At 30.6% G+C, this 17,573-nt stretch overlaps 1 protein-coding gene across 4 annotated transcripts; it reads right to left on the bottom strand.

The window, feature by feature from the left end:
- Positions 1 to 1,184: 1,184 nt before the first annotated feature.
- Positions 1,185 to 15,797, bottom strand: LOC113561366. Of its 4 annotated transcripts, none has more exons than XM_026967731.1 (4): positions 15,694 to 15,797; positions 10,783 to 10,934; positions 9,831 to 9,996; positions 1,185 to 2,359 (listed from the first exon to the last, which is right to left on the bottom strand). In XM_026967731.1, the coding sequence occupies exons 2-4, from the start codon at positions 10,890 to 10,892 to the stop codon at positions 1,781 to 1,783; spliced, it is 855 nt and encodes a 284-aa protein (XP_026823532.1). In that variant the 5' UTR covers positions 10,893 to 10,934; positions 15,694 to 15,797; the 3' UTR covers positions 1,185 to 1,780. The 4 variants fall into 4 exon arrangements, with proteins under 4 accessions (XP_026823532.1, XP_026823531.1, XP_026823530.1 ...); XM_026967730.1 differs by lacking the exon at positions 15,694 to 15,797 and adding an exon at positions 11,108 to 11,248 and having other exon boundaries at positions 10,783 to 11,017; XM_026967728.1 differs by lacking the exon at positions 15,694 to 15,797 and adding an exon at positions 11,249 to 11,429 and having other exon boundaries at positions 1,186 to 2,359.
- Positions 15,798 to 17,573: the final 1,776 nt, after the last annotated feature.

Below are 17,573 nucleotides of genomic sequence, written 5' to 3'. Positions count from 1 at the left end.
AATTTTAATAATTGTAGTTTTTTTAATTTGATCGTTGCGATGAGTTCACATAACTTAAAATTGATAGGTATATATATTATAATGACGGTTTTTACATAGATATAAATCACAATTATGTACGAGAAATATTGATTGTTAAATTAATTGGTAATTACCTATATTTTTAATTATTAATTTTTGGTGACACGTTTTTATTCTGTGATCGCGTATGATGATATCAGTTAATTTCTTTTTTAATTTTAATGCTATTTCTTAGTTAATGTCAGAAATGTTTTCTAACAACTGTTTCAGAGACTGTTATTTTTTGGTATTCACGTTTTAGTGCCTAATTTAACTTACATTTAAAATTATATTGTATCTTTTACTGACTTTAATCATAGTAATACTTTTATTTAATAATTTAGGCGGATTATTTCTAAATGTTGTAATTGTGTTTGTGTTTTTTTATCTATTGACTGAAATCGTCACGGTTTTATTTTATATTTTGTTTTATTGTTTTTTCTTATTGCAGAAATTATACCTTTGAAGAATTAGTTATTTATTTAATAACCAGGACTTGAAACTGATTGAAATAATTTCGGTTTCGGTTTCGAATTTGTGTATAGGTTTCTAAAATTGTTAGTTTCGGTTTTAATTTTTTAATACCGGTATTAAAAATTTAGGTTTAGGTTTTGGTTTCAGTTTCGATTTAGATAAAATTTAAGTTGAAAAAGTTAGGTTACCTAACTTTAGCGATAAAAATTAAATTATACTTACCAATTAAAAGAAATATATTCATTACTATTAATAAAACAACTAATAATTTTGAAAATAATGAAATGGTTATCAACATTTTAATCACGATCTCACGGGAATATAAATGGAATTTACGTATTTAAAATTTTAAAAACACGTAAAATAAAAAAAAAATAACGGTTTCCATTTTTTTTTCAGTTTCGAATTTAGTACCGGTATTCAATTTTTTTTCGGTTTCGGTTTTAAAAACGGTTTCAAGCCCTGTTAGTAACGATGGAGATCGTGTGACCCGAGAGATTTCTGTCTTAAACATAATCCTTAGATAAGACAAAAATCTGTAGTCTATACATAAAATACAGTTGTAAATTGATAATAAGTAAGTACTTTGAGTTTCTCATCAGGAATACGTCTCATCCGCATAGGATGTTAGCAGAATAACAAAATGTCGTGTCGATATGACTGATATATATTTAATATTAAAACGAATTGGTCCTTTGAAAAATTTAAAATATTGCGGATAACTACCGTACCGGGATAATGCGTTTTTACGTTTTAATCGGCCGACAAGACCAACGTACAGACATAAGGTGTATAGGTGGTACAGAAGTATAAGAAATTCGGTTTTAAACATTATAATTTATAGTTATACATGAATTACATAAATAACGTAATATAATATATTTCAACGGACAATGATCGTCTTATTATTATTATTATTATATATTACAATATTATGGTCGCGTAATAGGTGTACAACTGCCGCCAATAGCCAAAGTCATAACCGTTACGATGTACACAACAAATTCTGTATAACTATTGTAGTGGTACCGCCCGGACATTGTAGAACGGACGTATTACGGCCGTACCGTCTGCAGCGCTTAAAACCTCCGCGGCGCCGAAACGCTGCAGTCCGGCACGCCCCTGCGATTTCGACGGCGGACAGTGTAACACAATATTATCATGACACATTATATTTATCGAACGGCGCCGCAGACTGTACACGCGATTATACCAACGAATATTGCACAGCGTGACGACGACGCCGTCACAAGTATCCGTAGCCGGTGACGGACCTAGTGGCGGCAGAGGTTCGCCGGATCGTCGGCGGCGGGTGCCGTCCACAGCGGCGACGCCGGAACAGCAACGTGGCCACGTCTCGGTCGTCCTGGTAGTCGTGGTCGTTGTCTTCGTCGTAGTCGTAGTCGTAGTCGTCGTCGTCGTCGTCGTCGTCGTCGTCACCGTCACCGTCGTCGTTATCGTGATCGTAATCGCCGCCGCCGCCTCTGCCGGCGACGACGCTGCCGCCCCGGTGACCGCGGCCGCGACGGCGCCGGTCGCCTACCGGCCGCGGGAACACGTCGGACTGGGTCTCCCAGCACGGCGCCCGGGCCGCGTCCGGCGGCGGCACGATACCGAGCGGCAAGCAGCTGCCGTACGGTATGTATCCCTCTTCGGCGTGCGGCGTCTGCACGTACAGCCACTGCTCGTTCTTGAAAACCGCGTTCACCACCATGCCGAGCGGCAGCGCCACCTCCGTCTGGTAGTGGTCGTCGAGCTGCGTCTGGTACAGCAGACAGCCCGTGCACAGCACCATCGGTATGTTGCCCGGCCGGCCGATCGACGACTGCGTGAACAACAACAACAACAATAACAATAACAATAACAATAACAATAATAATAATGTGATAATCGTGTCAAAGCGATTACTATACAATAATAATACACAGGGTGATTCTATTATCATTATACACTCGTAATTTCGTCAAATATTGAATTTTTTTTCATTTCAAAGTATTTTGTATCGCATGCTTTTCTCAAACTGTGTGCAATTTTTATTTTATTCAATATTGAAACCACTGTCAACTTCTAATTTTCAAACGGCAACATACATTTATAATTTACTAAATTAATAGTGCTGTTTTTTTTTATGAATTTTAACTTTCAAATTATTGTTTCTCGTTAATCTTTTAACGAGATACAGGCGATATAGCTTTTCCATGTTGGGCGGTATTAGATTTTTATAACACTTCTTGTTTCCGAAGACGAGTAGACACGTGGGTAATAGATAATAAAAGATACTAAGATACATATTATTTTCATATGTAATAAATTCATTATCGACTATCGACGTAACGATGAACTTTGTATACATGTAGTTGTACCAATGCCTCACAGCCTTAATAAACTGTAGGATGAACACCTAAAAACCTCAAACCACCCAACTTTGAACAGCTATAACTCATTAGCGGTTGAATGAAAAATAATGATTTTTAACGTTAAAATTTATAAACAATATAGCCCTATTATTTTATGAAATTTTAAATATAAGTTACCATTTGAAAATCAAAAGTTGCTGAGTCACTATTCAATAAAAGGGTGAAAAAAATAAAAATTTCATAAAGCTTAAGAAAAGCATGATACAAAATATTTTGAAATAAAAAAAATGAAAAAAAGTCAATACTTGACAAAATAATGAGTGTGTAATGATAAAAGAATCGCCCTGTATTATGATACGACAACTTTATAAAATAAATAATATAATAATATCATCATATCACATCCGCGAATATAGCCCGACTTCGCCCGGTTTAAAGTATTATAATTAATCTAATCATATAGATGAGATATTATGGTTTTCCGTTTTGCTTCAGTTGAAATATGATATAATAATATTTAATACGAACAGCGTATAGTATTACAACGATTGATTTTTTATGATATTCCACTCCTTAATTGATATATTTAATGGAGGACGTTCGCAGGAATTTGTCAAGATAGTTGGCGGGGGGGGGGGAACATTCCAAAACATTAATTTTTATTCATTAACTGATCAGTAATAGGTATTGTTCGTAACGTGTTTTCTCTCATAAATAATACGTATAGGGAACGTACAAATTAAATTATTAATATTATGTTCAGATAGCCAGAACTTAAACTTATATCGTTAATTTAAAATTAATTAATGTGTAATTTTATTTAACAAATGCATTTTTCTTTAGTTAATAAAATGTCACAATTGATTTAATAATTTTAGGTCGTTTATAAAATGAAAAGTTTCTATCTTTTATAAAATAAATAAAGAGCTACAAAGCCATTTGGAAATAACTTATTTATTGTTTTACTTAAAAATAAACATACCTAACTGTAACATAATTATACAGTAAACAACCTCGTTCAGAACGTATTATTAAAATATTATGTATCCTCGCATACTATACTGTATAAAACGAAAATAAAATAATAACATTTTATAAATAATAAATTTTGTTTTTAACTTAAAAAAATTATTTTGTGATATCTTAGACTTTATAATGATTATTACAATTGACTTGAATAAAAGCTAGGGAGGGGCAATTTCCACTATTTGCCTTTCCTGCGGAAGCCCTTGTATTTAACGTACCTACCTAAATACAAAACACTGCGGCTACATATTCGACGAGCGCGTGAGAGGGCGCATCAAAACGTGCACTACACAAAAGAATCCCTTTAAAAACTCGTTTGCGCATACCGAGTATATGGGTTTACGAGTGGTTACTTTATTGTTAAAAATGACTATTTTTTATACAAACGAAATTTTTTTGGAGATTTGTATTTGGTTCCGTATGAAGTCTGGTTTTTAATATCTTTATAGTACTCCGTAAAACGTATCATAGTCCATTTTAAACTATTTTATCGTGGTTATTTTTAGGACTTATTTTTTATTTTTAAGAAAAATATACAATCGGTACAAAATGGCTTGATAAATATATATTAAGAGAATAGCGGAAAAATGATGTAATATTACTTGTTTAAGAAATTTTCTATATGCAGTACCGGATCTACAAATTGTGTAAACCGGGGGCACAACATAATATTAGCGCCCCTAAAAGTCAACAATAAAAAATGCATGTGACCTAAAGTGTGTCAAAATACGGATTATTATAGGCGATTTAATTAATGATTAAATTAAATAATAATTAATAATTAATTAAATTTCTCCAATGATTTTCTTTTAATTTTATTTCATTTCGTAATTATATCAATTCCATTACCTTCACAAATTGAAATTTCAAGCATTTTCCATGAACAAAAATACTTTTTATGAATATTAGAATTTTCATGTTCTGGTATTATTTTTGACACTTTTCTCCAATTAATAAACCAATCTAATGTTTATTTTGAAATATTTTTGTCATTTGAATTTAAAAACAATTTGCATGGTATACAAAATAATGCATTTTTTGATTAGGAGTAGCCAAGCCAAGTTTGATGACATTGATTTCCATTAAAAAGATTTATAAAAAACCAAGAAACATTAATAGATTCTTCTCTTTAAAATCCAACTTTTTAATATAGTTCATTCTCATTCTAACAATATGAGTTTTTTGAGAATCTATTATTTTTTCAGACCATGTATCACAATCTTTGAAATCCAAAGTTTCAATTTCACTTAATTTCAATGACATAAATTCGGACACATTTAGATTTTTATCTTTATTATGATCAGAATTAATTTCCTCGACAATTACCCCAGAACTAAATTTCTCAATATTCTCATCCTCTTCATTATCTGTCCCATTCTCTTAATTTTATATAAAATATTAGATATTTGTTGTACTGTATTTGTATGGGCCAGGAACGGACAATAATAGTCCGTGCGCCCGGTTACCAAAATACTTCGCAAATACTAATACACCGACCGACCTTCGTAAATTTGAGTAAATTGTGTATAGCTCAACTAGAATTGGTTGAGTTCGCCGCGCAAATACTAGTGAGCTATGTAATGTAGTGGTGTGTAAGTGTGTATATGTGTTTGTGTGTATACTTAAATCTAGGACGAATAGGTAATAATAAATAATGGTAACTCAAATGTAAATATGGTATAAAATATGATATAATAAACAATAATATAATAAATAAATTACGGCCCTTTTTGGCCCAACAAGTAAAAAATATGTATAATAAACCGGCATGCCGGTTCCAGATATAATAAAAGGTGTATATAGGTATGAAAAAGTGCAAATATATAAAAAAAATCATACTAAAAGGTATAAAAAACAAACGTGATAACTGTAAGGCCCTTATGGTCGAACAGAATAAAATATAAGTATATAGGTATAAGATATAAGATAAATAATAAAAGGTAGTTAAGGCCCTTCTTGCTCAATGACACAATTATAATATATAAAAACAGCTATTAGAGCTGAACGTTCTGATAATTGATATAAAAAAATATATAGCCCTTTTAGCTCAATAGAATAAATGTTAACAATACCTAATAATATAATAATAATAAATAACAATAAAAAATAACTCACGGCTTGTCGGTGCACTGCTGGCCAGCTGCAACCTATGCCTATAATCCACTAAATCAAACTCACACTAAATAAAATACACAATTACAAAAAAATAGATGTATAATTATGATTGAGTATAATAAATGTAATATTACAAAGATAAGAGCGTGGCGATTCGTGCACACGTCGTATATAAAATATAAAATAATAATAAAGATATGGCAATTAGCGCCCACGCAATAAAATATGAAGGGTATAAAAATATAAAAGAAAAGTTACAAATTGGCACCTTGTAAACTAACGAAACATAATACAATATGCAGCACTTTTTTGATAAATAAAATAATATTGTTAGCACGACGCAATGGACTATCTCACGGCGACGTACGGAGAAAGACAAAAATTGCAGTGGGCCGTGTTAAGCTACGCGCACCGGCGAGCCGGCGGCAGCAGATAACGCGCCGATACCTGATTTGCATATTATATAATTCACAAGACACAAAATATAATTAAAACAAAAATAAATATAAAAAAACGGCTGATGCGCGCGAGTGTTTGTGTGTGTGTGTGTGTGTGTGTCGATCGGCTGTTCCTCCGTAACCGATAGTATTTTATATTATTATATTATATTATATTATATTATGCTACTGCGGCAACAGTATTAATTCAATAAAATATAGTAATATATTATTAAAATTAATTCACAAAATTTTCCGAAAACTATTATTTTAGAAGTTATACCTGTTTCAAATTCGCGGTTAGGTATTAAATTCTAAAATAATACGTATTATAATATCGATAGTAATAAACTAATAAATAATAATAATATTAAATCACGTCATTAATTATTATAATACTATACAGATCTAATAATTATAATATAGAATAATAATTATAAATAATTTTTAACCTCTGTAACATTGTGTATTAGTATTACCCTGCCAATTATGAAAATATGCCGAAGTGCGATCGTTTTCTTTTTTTTTTCGAGAGCTTTTTTCCGGAACTCACAACCAGATAATTTCTTGACGAATGTCTTTTCTTAATCATTACCAGTGTGACTTTATTGAATTAAAACTTTTTAATTTGAAATACTTGTGTAAATCCAAATAAAAGATTCAATTTGTATTAAAAAAAGATTAAAATGTAATAAAAATTATAAGTTTAAAATTTGAAATTTGTGCCTCTCTATGATTAGCGCCCGGGGCATGGGCCCCGGATTGCCCCCACCCCCTAGATCCGGTGTTGTCTTTATGGTTTTTTGAATCCCAGGTTTGAATGGCAACAGTTGACTGTACTAAGAAAGAAATTTTTTACCAAGCAAATGTAAATTTATTTTTAATTGATTTATGTTAATTTATGTATACATTGCGTATGCGTATTATATTATAATTGACACTGTATATCAAATACGCCAACAACAAAAAAATGTGGATGACTCACTGAATAAACTAAATTATGGATAAAATGAGTTATTTATTAGAAGGGTAAGAAATAATATTAATTTAGAATTTTGAACTATAGCTAGATTGAAATTCCAATATTAATGATATTTAAAATTATTTACAAACCGCAAGTTATTGTATATCGTATAGATATTCACACTTATTTAAGTATTATGGTTTATATATGTTTATTAGCTTAGGTTAGTTTGGATTACAAGTTATATAAAGTAAAAATATATTAATAAATATACAGTTTGTGTAGGTATTTCGGTTTACGAAATTTTAATTAAATCAGATATATTTTGTACTTATTAAGGGGGGGGGTCCAAGTCCAATTAATTTGGGTTAAGAGAGAAGGGTAGGTAAACGTTCTAAATAATAATGAATTTAGGGCTCAAACTGGATAATCGTGGAGATTGTAAACTGTAACCAAGGTATACGTAAATACAAAATCACAATGTAAACTTCGCTCAGGTAAAATTTTAAAAATGAATAGCTTTATTTTTGGACAATCAAACAAAATCACAATTATACATTTATGCGCGTGTAAGTTCAATCCTGTCCAGCAATAAAAACAAATGTTAATTAAAAATCAAAACTTTAAAAATCTACAATGTAAATCACTTATCACGATAAAAATATCATAATATTAATAATATTTAATGCTTATTCGATTTTTTTAAAAATTACATATAATCTAAATGAAGTGAAAATATTAACTATGTACCTATGTATTTTTACGAATTTAAAACTAATGAAAAACTAAACTTGTTTTGTAATCGAATATTTTTTGTACTGTATACTTCGTTTTAAAAGTATTTTTATAGACTAAAATTATACGATACACGTTATTAAATGTCGGTATAACCACGTGCGTTACGCGGTCCATCAGTCGGGCTAATCGTTTTTTCTCGAACGTTAACGACTATCTAAATACTAAATACTAAATAGAATGTATACTCGAATGTAATATACAATTAGCCGTCATCGCATAAATAACACAAAAATATCTCAAATAATTAATTTCATCGCGAATCTTTTCTGATGTGAGACATGAAAAACACATCCCCTGCAGACAGGCTAATGGTTACAGTAACTATAATAATATATATTCAACAATAATCTATAGATTATAGTACGTGCACGGTGCACGTATTGCGTAAAAGACTTTAAAAAATAATTAGAAACGATTGAGGAAATTTAACTAATGATTGGACAAGTATAGTTATCTAAACTATCGGCTATCGTCGTTTGGAAATAGGTATAACGTCGAATACGGAACATAATAATATTTTGTATTTAAATTCAAAAACAATACGATAAAATATTCAAATTTTTTACGAGTAGCCTGGATAATAAAGTAAATTTAACTCAAAGACGTAAGTATAAGTAATATTAATAACAATGTACGTTTACGTATTTTTAGTCAACAGATATTAACAAAATGTATAAAGGTTTTCTATATATAAAAACAAAAAATCAAAAAAATCGAACAAATATTTTTGTAAAGAAAATCAATATTATTGTTTTAATATTTTATTAGTTTATGATGGTCGAAAATTCGACATAAAAATATAAGAGTTACATGCAATGATGAATGAGGATTGACTATATTAAATTAGTTTAATGAAAGTATTATTTATGAATTTTTTGTTGCCAAAATTGTTGAGTGTGAACGACCGACACTACATTATAGTTATTATTTGGCCAATACAAAAGTGAATATTATAAAGTTATAATTACGTAAAATTCAAGTCGTCAACCACCCACTTTTCAATGGACTTAAAAAAAAGTTAATGAAAAATAAAAGTTTAACAATTTAAACCATTTAAACAAAAAGAAATATTACAATATAGTTATTCTTAAAGTAAAATTTCTATAAAAAGTAATTAACATTTTTTTTTAAACAAATGAAATTTTATGACAGGTTTAACTATAAGATTAAGATATATCATAATAAATTACTTTATGATAAAAAAACCAAATACAAAGTAAACATATTGACAATTTACAAATATTTAAACGTGACAGTTATCTATGAATAAAAATAATTTGTTTCAATTAAAATATATTAAAATAAATAATAATTATAATGATGGTGTAATAATTTCGGGAAGAGATTGTTCGAATAACGAAAATTTAATTTCCGGTATTAATTATGTATTAATATATTAATGTATATATTAATATAATATTATTATACTATATTCCGGATTTAGTTTATTTTCGCGAATATTTCTCGATGGGTTGGATTCGTTAAAAATTCAACGGATTTACGTATTATAGACTATAATTTTTAGATAATATACAATATTATATATTCAGGACAATATTATAATATTGTATAATAAACTATTATTTTAGGTCATCTTACTTTTGAAAGGAATTCGTCCAAATCAGATATTCCGTAGCCGTATGTCTGCTCGGGCTTGCCATAGTCCAATATGTTTGAATGCACGTGGTTTCTCCTTTTCCTTTGAACATGGTTATTGTGCCTTCTTCCGCGGTACTCGGACGATGTTGAACCGCCGTACGATTTCCTGACGGGTACGTTTAACATAAATATTACAACAGTTTATTATTATAGAGCATCGTTTTCACTTGAAAAATTGAAAAACGTATTGACAAACGCTTCAAAACACGTATTTATTATTATTTTGTTAAGTCACCGTACGTTTTAAATAAACAATCATATAGAATAATATCAAAATAAATGGATGTAGTAGTCTTATTTTTTTTTTTGTGGGGCGGGGGGTAGAGAAGTGTGGTGAGCATTTGAATTCATCTGTTTTTAAAAACAAACCAATTGGCCGATTGTGGGTGAAAAAGCATCACTAATTTTTATAAATTTGCTAAAATATAATGACTGGGCGGGTAGGGTAAATATATAGATACTACTGTGAAATTATTTTTGTTATAATAATGATTAATACATTTTATAATTATTTATTATTGGAAAATATAGACGTTTGGAAGTGTATATAAGATGTATGTGTTTGTTGTGTGAAGAAATATATTAATATGATTAAACATAAATTTACGCACAACAACAGCAATATTAATTTAATATAATCTAATATTTCCATATACTAGCTATTTGTTATTTTTAAAATTCAAAAAACGCTTATGTTTGTTTCAAATCACTTTCAACTGACAAAAAAAAAAAAAAAGTTCCAAAGACAAAATTTGAAACAATTTCGCTAAAATGTGTTTTTGATTTCAAAAAAAAAAAAAAAAAATGCTATCATAGTATTTATTATTTTAATTTGTATGGGGTATTGCGTATTATGAATTGTGATAACATATATTATATAATAGATACTCACGTTTCACGAGGCTTCTGGCCGGGCTCTTGTTGACAAAAGTCCCTTCTGTGCAACACCCATGTCAGTGTATCGTCGTTTTTCTTGGCCAACGATGAACTTCGAAGTCCCATCAGTTTTGTTTCCCATCGAGGGCCACTTTAGTTCTTAAATTCCTGCAATATTTATTACGTATAGGGAAACCGTAGGTATATATAGACTCGATTAGACGAACTACAAAATACGAATATACAGCACACTGTAATGCATTAAACAAGACAAAAAATAATTAACAAACGCTTATAAAGCGTTTCGGTTTTGTAATAAAGTCATGAATTAAAATAACCACCATGAACGTCACAATGAAAATGAAAAACCAATTTTAAGCTCATTCGACGGTGGAGCTAGATTCAGATTGATTTTTGAAGCAATTGTAGATCGTCACCCGAAAAACGTAGGTATCACGTAAAAACGAAAAATAAAACCTTACCCGACACATCCCACGCCGACGAAGATTCAAATACCTATACGGACACGAGCACGACGCGAAGCGGCAACCGGCGGACGAGAAGATCGTCTACATCGGCACGTCACCGGTGTAATATATGGTAAAGGTATTATAATAATAATAATAAAAAAAAAAAAAATAACCTATTGGACGGACCGAGTTTCCTCGTTTGCGTCCGACGGTATTGCACGCGCGACCGTAATATTATCATCACGATAATTATTATTATTATATAATATGTATATTTTTTTAACGCATAAAAAAATACGCCGTTTCCATCGTCGTTGTGTGCTATCGACGCGGCTTTAATTGTTTGGGGGCGTCTTTGGTCAGGCGCTCGTGCACACACGCACACACACAAACGCGTGCGCGAGGCCCGACGACGTCGAGTTCCCCATACGGACCGGCAGGCGAAGGGGCGTGACTTGACCCAAGCTCCGCAGCGTGCCCGGCCCGGGCCGACCGTGGGAACGTGTTATAGATGACCCGAGTGCACCGCCGTCCTCTCGCACAACTCGTACACACACACACACACACACACACACATATTATACGTGATGCATAATATATGCTGTATGTATAGGATATAGGTAATTTTTTTTTTTCAATAGTAAGACACACATAATTTTTATAATAAATAGAATAAATATTTTAGATATTATATTATCATCTTTATATTCTTCTTTTGAAAGACAATATTATATATTTTTTATTTCACAGAAGCAGAATATTTTTTCCCAGTGTTAGTTTATATTTATATATTATTATACCTACCTACATTTTCTACCTCATTTAATTATAAATATACCTATAAGTTATAACATCAGGTGACTAGTTAGCTGCTCATTTGAAATTCGATTTCAGCACATTGAAATACTTTTAATCTGATTCAAATTAAAAAATGTACTTATGTTGTTTTTCAAAAAAGTAAAAAAAACTTTTCTTAAACCGTATTGTTTTTCTATTAAAACAATCACCCTATATATGTATACATTATTTTTTTTTTTTTTAAAAACACCAACTCAGTGATGATGCGTTCTCTACCGCATCTCACTTAAATAGGCGTTTGTTAATCGTTATATATTATAAACACACCTAATTATAAAAACGAAAAAATAACAAATCGGGCGTAGGATACAAGACCACGAGTAGTTTTCGACGTATATAAGACGCGTATTTAGTACGTGATACCTATATGAGTACATATAGGCAGTTAGGCAGGTACTCTTGGTCAATTTTTTGATTTACGTATAGGATTTATTGACTATATTGTAGTAATACACAATACACACTGCAGACTGTTCGAGTTCTGTTCATTTTAATCCGATCGACCAAGGTTCGTGTATTATGATGCTGAATGGAGCAGGAGGATACATTTTAAAAGCTGAATACTATCCCGGAAAATCGAGAAAATAAATGTCATCCCCGCAAAGAAAGAACGGACAGCGAAATACGACGGAAAAAAATAAACCCGAATAATATGATGGTCGTATTGATGAGAAATAAGCACGATCTCAAACATACGACCCGCGCTGGCCCACATGTTTGGAGCGAAAACGTCGGGGTGAGTGCGGAACAATTCCAATATTTTATAATACTGGTATATACAAATACAATACACTGTATAGCCGCATAAGCATTATATTGTACTTGTATTATAGTCGTATTCAACGTTCTGTGTAACTCTGTGTATATAATATGTTTCTATGTATTATGTACATTATAATAATAATCGCTCAGGCCGCACGAAAAACGTGCTAGACGTTTATAATTATAAAAATATACAATAATGTACCACTAATTCGCATCGAATATAATAATAGTCGGACGACTCGGTCTCGCCTGCGCGTTCGGTGTTGCGAACCGTGTCTACGCGTAAGTACTTAGGAGCATGCTGAACACGCGATCGTTTAAACTGTTGTCTCTGTCTAGCACACATACACATACACACACACACACACACGGTCACATTTTTTTGGGTTATATATGGCCAGATCGCCCAGGGAAGCACTTTTGTTTGGGCGTTAATCTTTTATACAGATAAATATTATTAATAGTGGTGTGTTTAATACATATATATAATATGCAATATAATTATTATTTTAATCATTACCTATTACGGTCTAATCTTATTTTCTAATCGTAAGGAATTAATTTTTATCAAATAATAGTTTATATTGAACCAAATTTTTCAGATTTTTTCTTTGATGAATAGGTTTTATCTATATGAGTTATATGAGTATATGACTAATGAGTAATGACTCTACATGCATATAGATAATATCAAATATATAGGTAATTTGACCATAATATTATGTGTACAATAAAAAAAAATAATAATAATTAAAGTTAAATCAACTTATTGCAAGTCTGTAATACTACTTATACTGTAAAATACTAAAATAAATTACTCTAAGAACTGTATCACGAAGTGTAACTACTTAATAATATGTAGATAGGGTAATACATATCGAGCGTCTTTGTTCAAAATCGTTTTTTGTATGCAATGATTCATACTCGACAATTACAACTACTATACACAGCACTAGAACATATTGATGGTTAGATACCTACATTTTTGTTATTTGCAAATTGTTTATCATTATAGTATGATTGCATTTCAATATTTCTATGTATTATTATTTATTATGATATTTAAAAATTATCATCCTTTTAAAAAACCCGGATTATCACAAAACTGCAAGTATGATAAATTAGTAGAGGTTTGTTTGGAGTTTAGAAGAGTTGGTTTAGAGACCCATGACGACACCTATTTTGACAAATATTGATTATTTCCAAATTAATAAAAAAAAATTATGTATTAATATGTAAAAATACGATAACTACGAAATAGGTCTTCTGATCGAATAATTCTGTTCTAGTGACCTGATACCTGCGAACACAGAAAAGAATAATATTATTACTTTGAAACTGGAAGTCGTTTTCCCGACACACGTAATGTTTTGTCGGTTTAACATTTAAAAACGATTAAATATTAAATATAAAACTTATTTTAATTAAGTATTCGATTTGTACTCGTCTCAACTTCAATTTTTAATTTTAGAGTTACCACTACCTTAGGGCTTATTTTATTTGAAATAGATCCAAATAACTTCGCCCGACGTCCATCCTTCCAAATTGTAAAAACGTATTCATAATTCGTTTATTATAGATTTTAAATTTTGAGTAGAGCAAATAGCAATATATATTAAAATTATATGTTTTAATTTTTTTTAATTTTTAGTTTGTGTAATAAACGTAAAAGTAAAAATGCTTCGATTTTCAAATTTTGTGGTGGTTTCTGATAGAAGGTCTAATTGGTTTACTCAAAAACAGTTTTTATCAAAATAAAGTCTCGAAAAACTATGTTTTTGAAAAAACTGCATTACGTGCATTATTTGGGAGAAGGAGAAAGTTTTGAATTTCGAAGTTTTACGTCGACGATTAGATGTGTTGTCGAACCAATATAATCATTTATAAACGAAAAAAGTCACTTTTAATTTTTTCTTATACCTAGCCCAAGATCACATGTTGTCTATTGATGGATTTTTGAAAAAAACAAAGTAAACTATACGAGTATATTATTTATAATATGGTCTCAAACTCTAAAGTATAATTGTAGTATTAAAAAAAAATATTTTTTTGAATTCCTATAATATATTATTATAAATATTAGAGCCTATATTGTATGCTTTTGTGTGTACTTAGAATAGTCTCCGAGGTCTAATCAACTTATGAATAATAATTATTAATTCTGGTCCTTGCATCTGAAAATAAATTGAATTTATACGATATTATTATATTATGACTGTAATATCTGAACATTTATTGATCGACACTACTGAGTAGAATATTATGCGGTGTACCTTAAGGGACTATTCTACCTCCCACACAATTCGACTAACTAATCGATGGAATAAATGAATAAATAAGATGAATGGTCATGGGAAAATGTTTATTACGTTTTTAAAAAAAAACTAAGCAAATTATTATGAATACAATTTCAAAATTAGGATAAGAAGGAGAGGCTAAAAATTAGTCTTATGGTGAAAATTTAACTGTGAAATGTCCTTGGCCCATTTGAAATAAGTATATTGTGGGTTACAGCTGTGTTTAATCGAGTTAATGACAACCACCCTAATAGCACGAATCATACGTGTAGTAGACTTTTTTTTATATATATATAATATATATAAAATATATGTATAATATATATAAAATATAGATATTATATATATAAAAAATATATTATATATACAATGGCGTTTATTGATTATTTACAATCTATACATTACGTTAATACGATTACATATAATAAGACGTAACTTTGATGAAATAATTAGTAACAACTAGTAGTAGCGGTAGACCTCCTAAACATAATTTTTTCACTCAATTTTATTTTTATCTCGCGCGTTTTATCGCAGTACCTATTCTGATTGGCCTTTGTACGATCTTAACTCCTGGACACGACACGACGAACAACGTTGCCGCAGTGAAAACGGCCGAAGTGGTGACCGATTGGCATACGACAAACGACAAACTGTGACTGCGATAGTTTTTGCCACTCAGAAGAACCGATTTCTTCCGCAGCCAATTGTTAATAAGCGTTTTAACTTTTTTCCGAGTGCGTCCGCTGTCGTTATTCGCAAGACCGCGGAGGGGGTCGCCGCCGAATCAAAGAACAGCTAAATTTAGAAAACATACCACAGCTATAACATTAGGCTCATAAACAATAATATCAGTCTGCTTTGTCGCATTCGCGTTCGTCAGTCACGCACGGTACACTCCATAGCCCCCCCCCCTCACCATCATAACCATTCAGTTGATAATATTGGTATTTTATTTATTTCGCTAATTCGCTATAAATCATAATATTTAAAATATTATGTAAACATACTTCGAAAAAATGTTATGATCGAAAATAATTCGAAATGTTAGCATTTAAAACCGCACAGTACTATTTTCAAGGGAGGAGCCGCCCACTTCACTAGTCACTAAACGCTCCCGTTAGCCGTCGCTAATATTGTCGCCGCCGGGCGAAGTCACGACAACAATAAAAAACAATAAGCCCGCGTATTCAACACGACCGTTTCCAAACCGTTGTTCTTTTGTCCGGCTCGCACACCGCAAAGGATAGCTTATTATTATTGTTATTCAAACATGCTTAAGGGCCAACAACTTCAAAAGGGCTAGATTTTTTGTTATCCGCGCCCGATGGCGGTGGTCCTTCACGTCCGCACGTGTACGCGGCACACTCGCACACAATACGTTTCTCTCTGTATTTATATAATATTTATAAATATTATAATGTATGTAATTAATTAACTAGCGGAAATAATGTTCAATAATTTGAAAGCGACCTGCAGCCGCCCCGGAGACGAAAAGGTTTCGCGATATACGCTATGTTTTACTATAATAATTGTTAGGTAAATTACTATTTATTCATTACTATAGGGTTCGGATTTGAAGGCAAAAGCTTTTTTTTTTAAATAATAATAAAAAAATAATTTTTAATATTAAGTATTATTTAATATTGAAGAAAATAAATGTATTTATTTTTGTCTTTTTTACTTATAAATACATTTTTGATTTATATAAATGCCTTTTTTGTGTGTAATTTTCAATTGATTTGATAGTTTTATACACGACATGCGTCTTAACACTCAACGGTACAAATCAATAAGATCTTCTGAAGACGGCGCATTGTCGTTTGTCAATAATTATTTTTAATGAATTTTATTATCGGCGATATTAATTATCAATATCACTTAATACTTTATCGAGTATTTGGCATGATGAAATAACGTTTATAAAAGTACCCATACTACCTGTCTATAGATTCAAAATGTTTCGTCAGTCCGCATTCGTTTTTTTATACATACTTTCTAAAATATACAAACTATTTAATTTTTAATATATTTTGTTATTGCTTTTATTAAATAATAAATGCTTTTTTATTAATTATATTGCCTTTAAATCCGAACCCTTCTCATTATCGAAATCAAATAGAATAATTGTTGTAATGAAATAACTTTACTTTTAAATGTATAAAGGTACTACTACGTTACAAGAAAAAAAAAAACAGAACATATTATATTTCTCCAATTTCTTTTAACGAACGTCATTTGAAAAGCAACGTATAAATACTATAAATATTTACGGTTAGAAAAATTTAAAAAATAATAAACAATGTCAAACAAAAATTGTTAAACTATTAATAGTTGTAATGTGTGCAATAAAAACAAAAATATAAAGCTAGTCCACCCGACACGTTTCTAGGAAATGATCTATCATTGATAATATAGTA

Source organism: Rhopalosiphum maidis, chromosome 1 (genome assembly GCF_003676215.2).
Source record: "Rhopalosiphum maidis isolate BTI-1 chromosome 1, ASM367621v3, whole genome shotgun sequence".
Classification (NCBI taxonomy): domain Eukaryota; kingdom Metazoa; phylum Arthropoda; class Insecta; order Hemiptera; family Aphididae; genus Rhopalosiphum; species Rhopalosiphum maidis.
This window is presented reverse-complemented; position numbering and strand designations above follow the sequence as displayed.

Excerpts from the sequence above, each read along its gene's own strand:
- LOC113561366 (XM_026967731.1), bottom strand. The coding sequence starts at position 10,892 with ATGGGACTTCGAAGTTCATCGTTGGCCAAGAAAAACGACGATACACTG. Across the intron at positions 9,997-10,782 it reads GGCCAGAAGCCTCGTGAAAC|GAAATCGTACGGCGGTTCAA; the intron begins GTGAGTATCTAT and ends CGTACCCGTCAG. Across the intron at positions 2,360-9,830 it reads TGGACGAATTCCTTTCAAAA|TCGTCGATCGGCCGGCCGGG; the intron begins GTAAGATGACCT and ends TTGTTCACGCAG.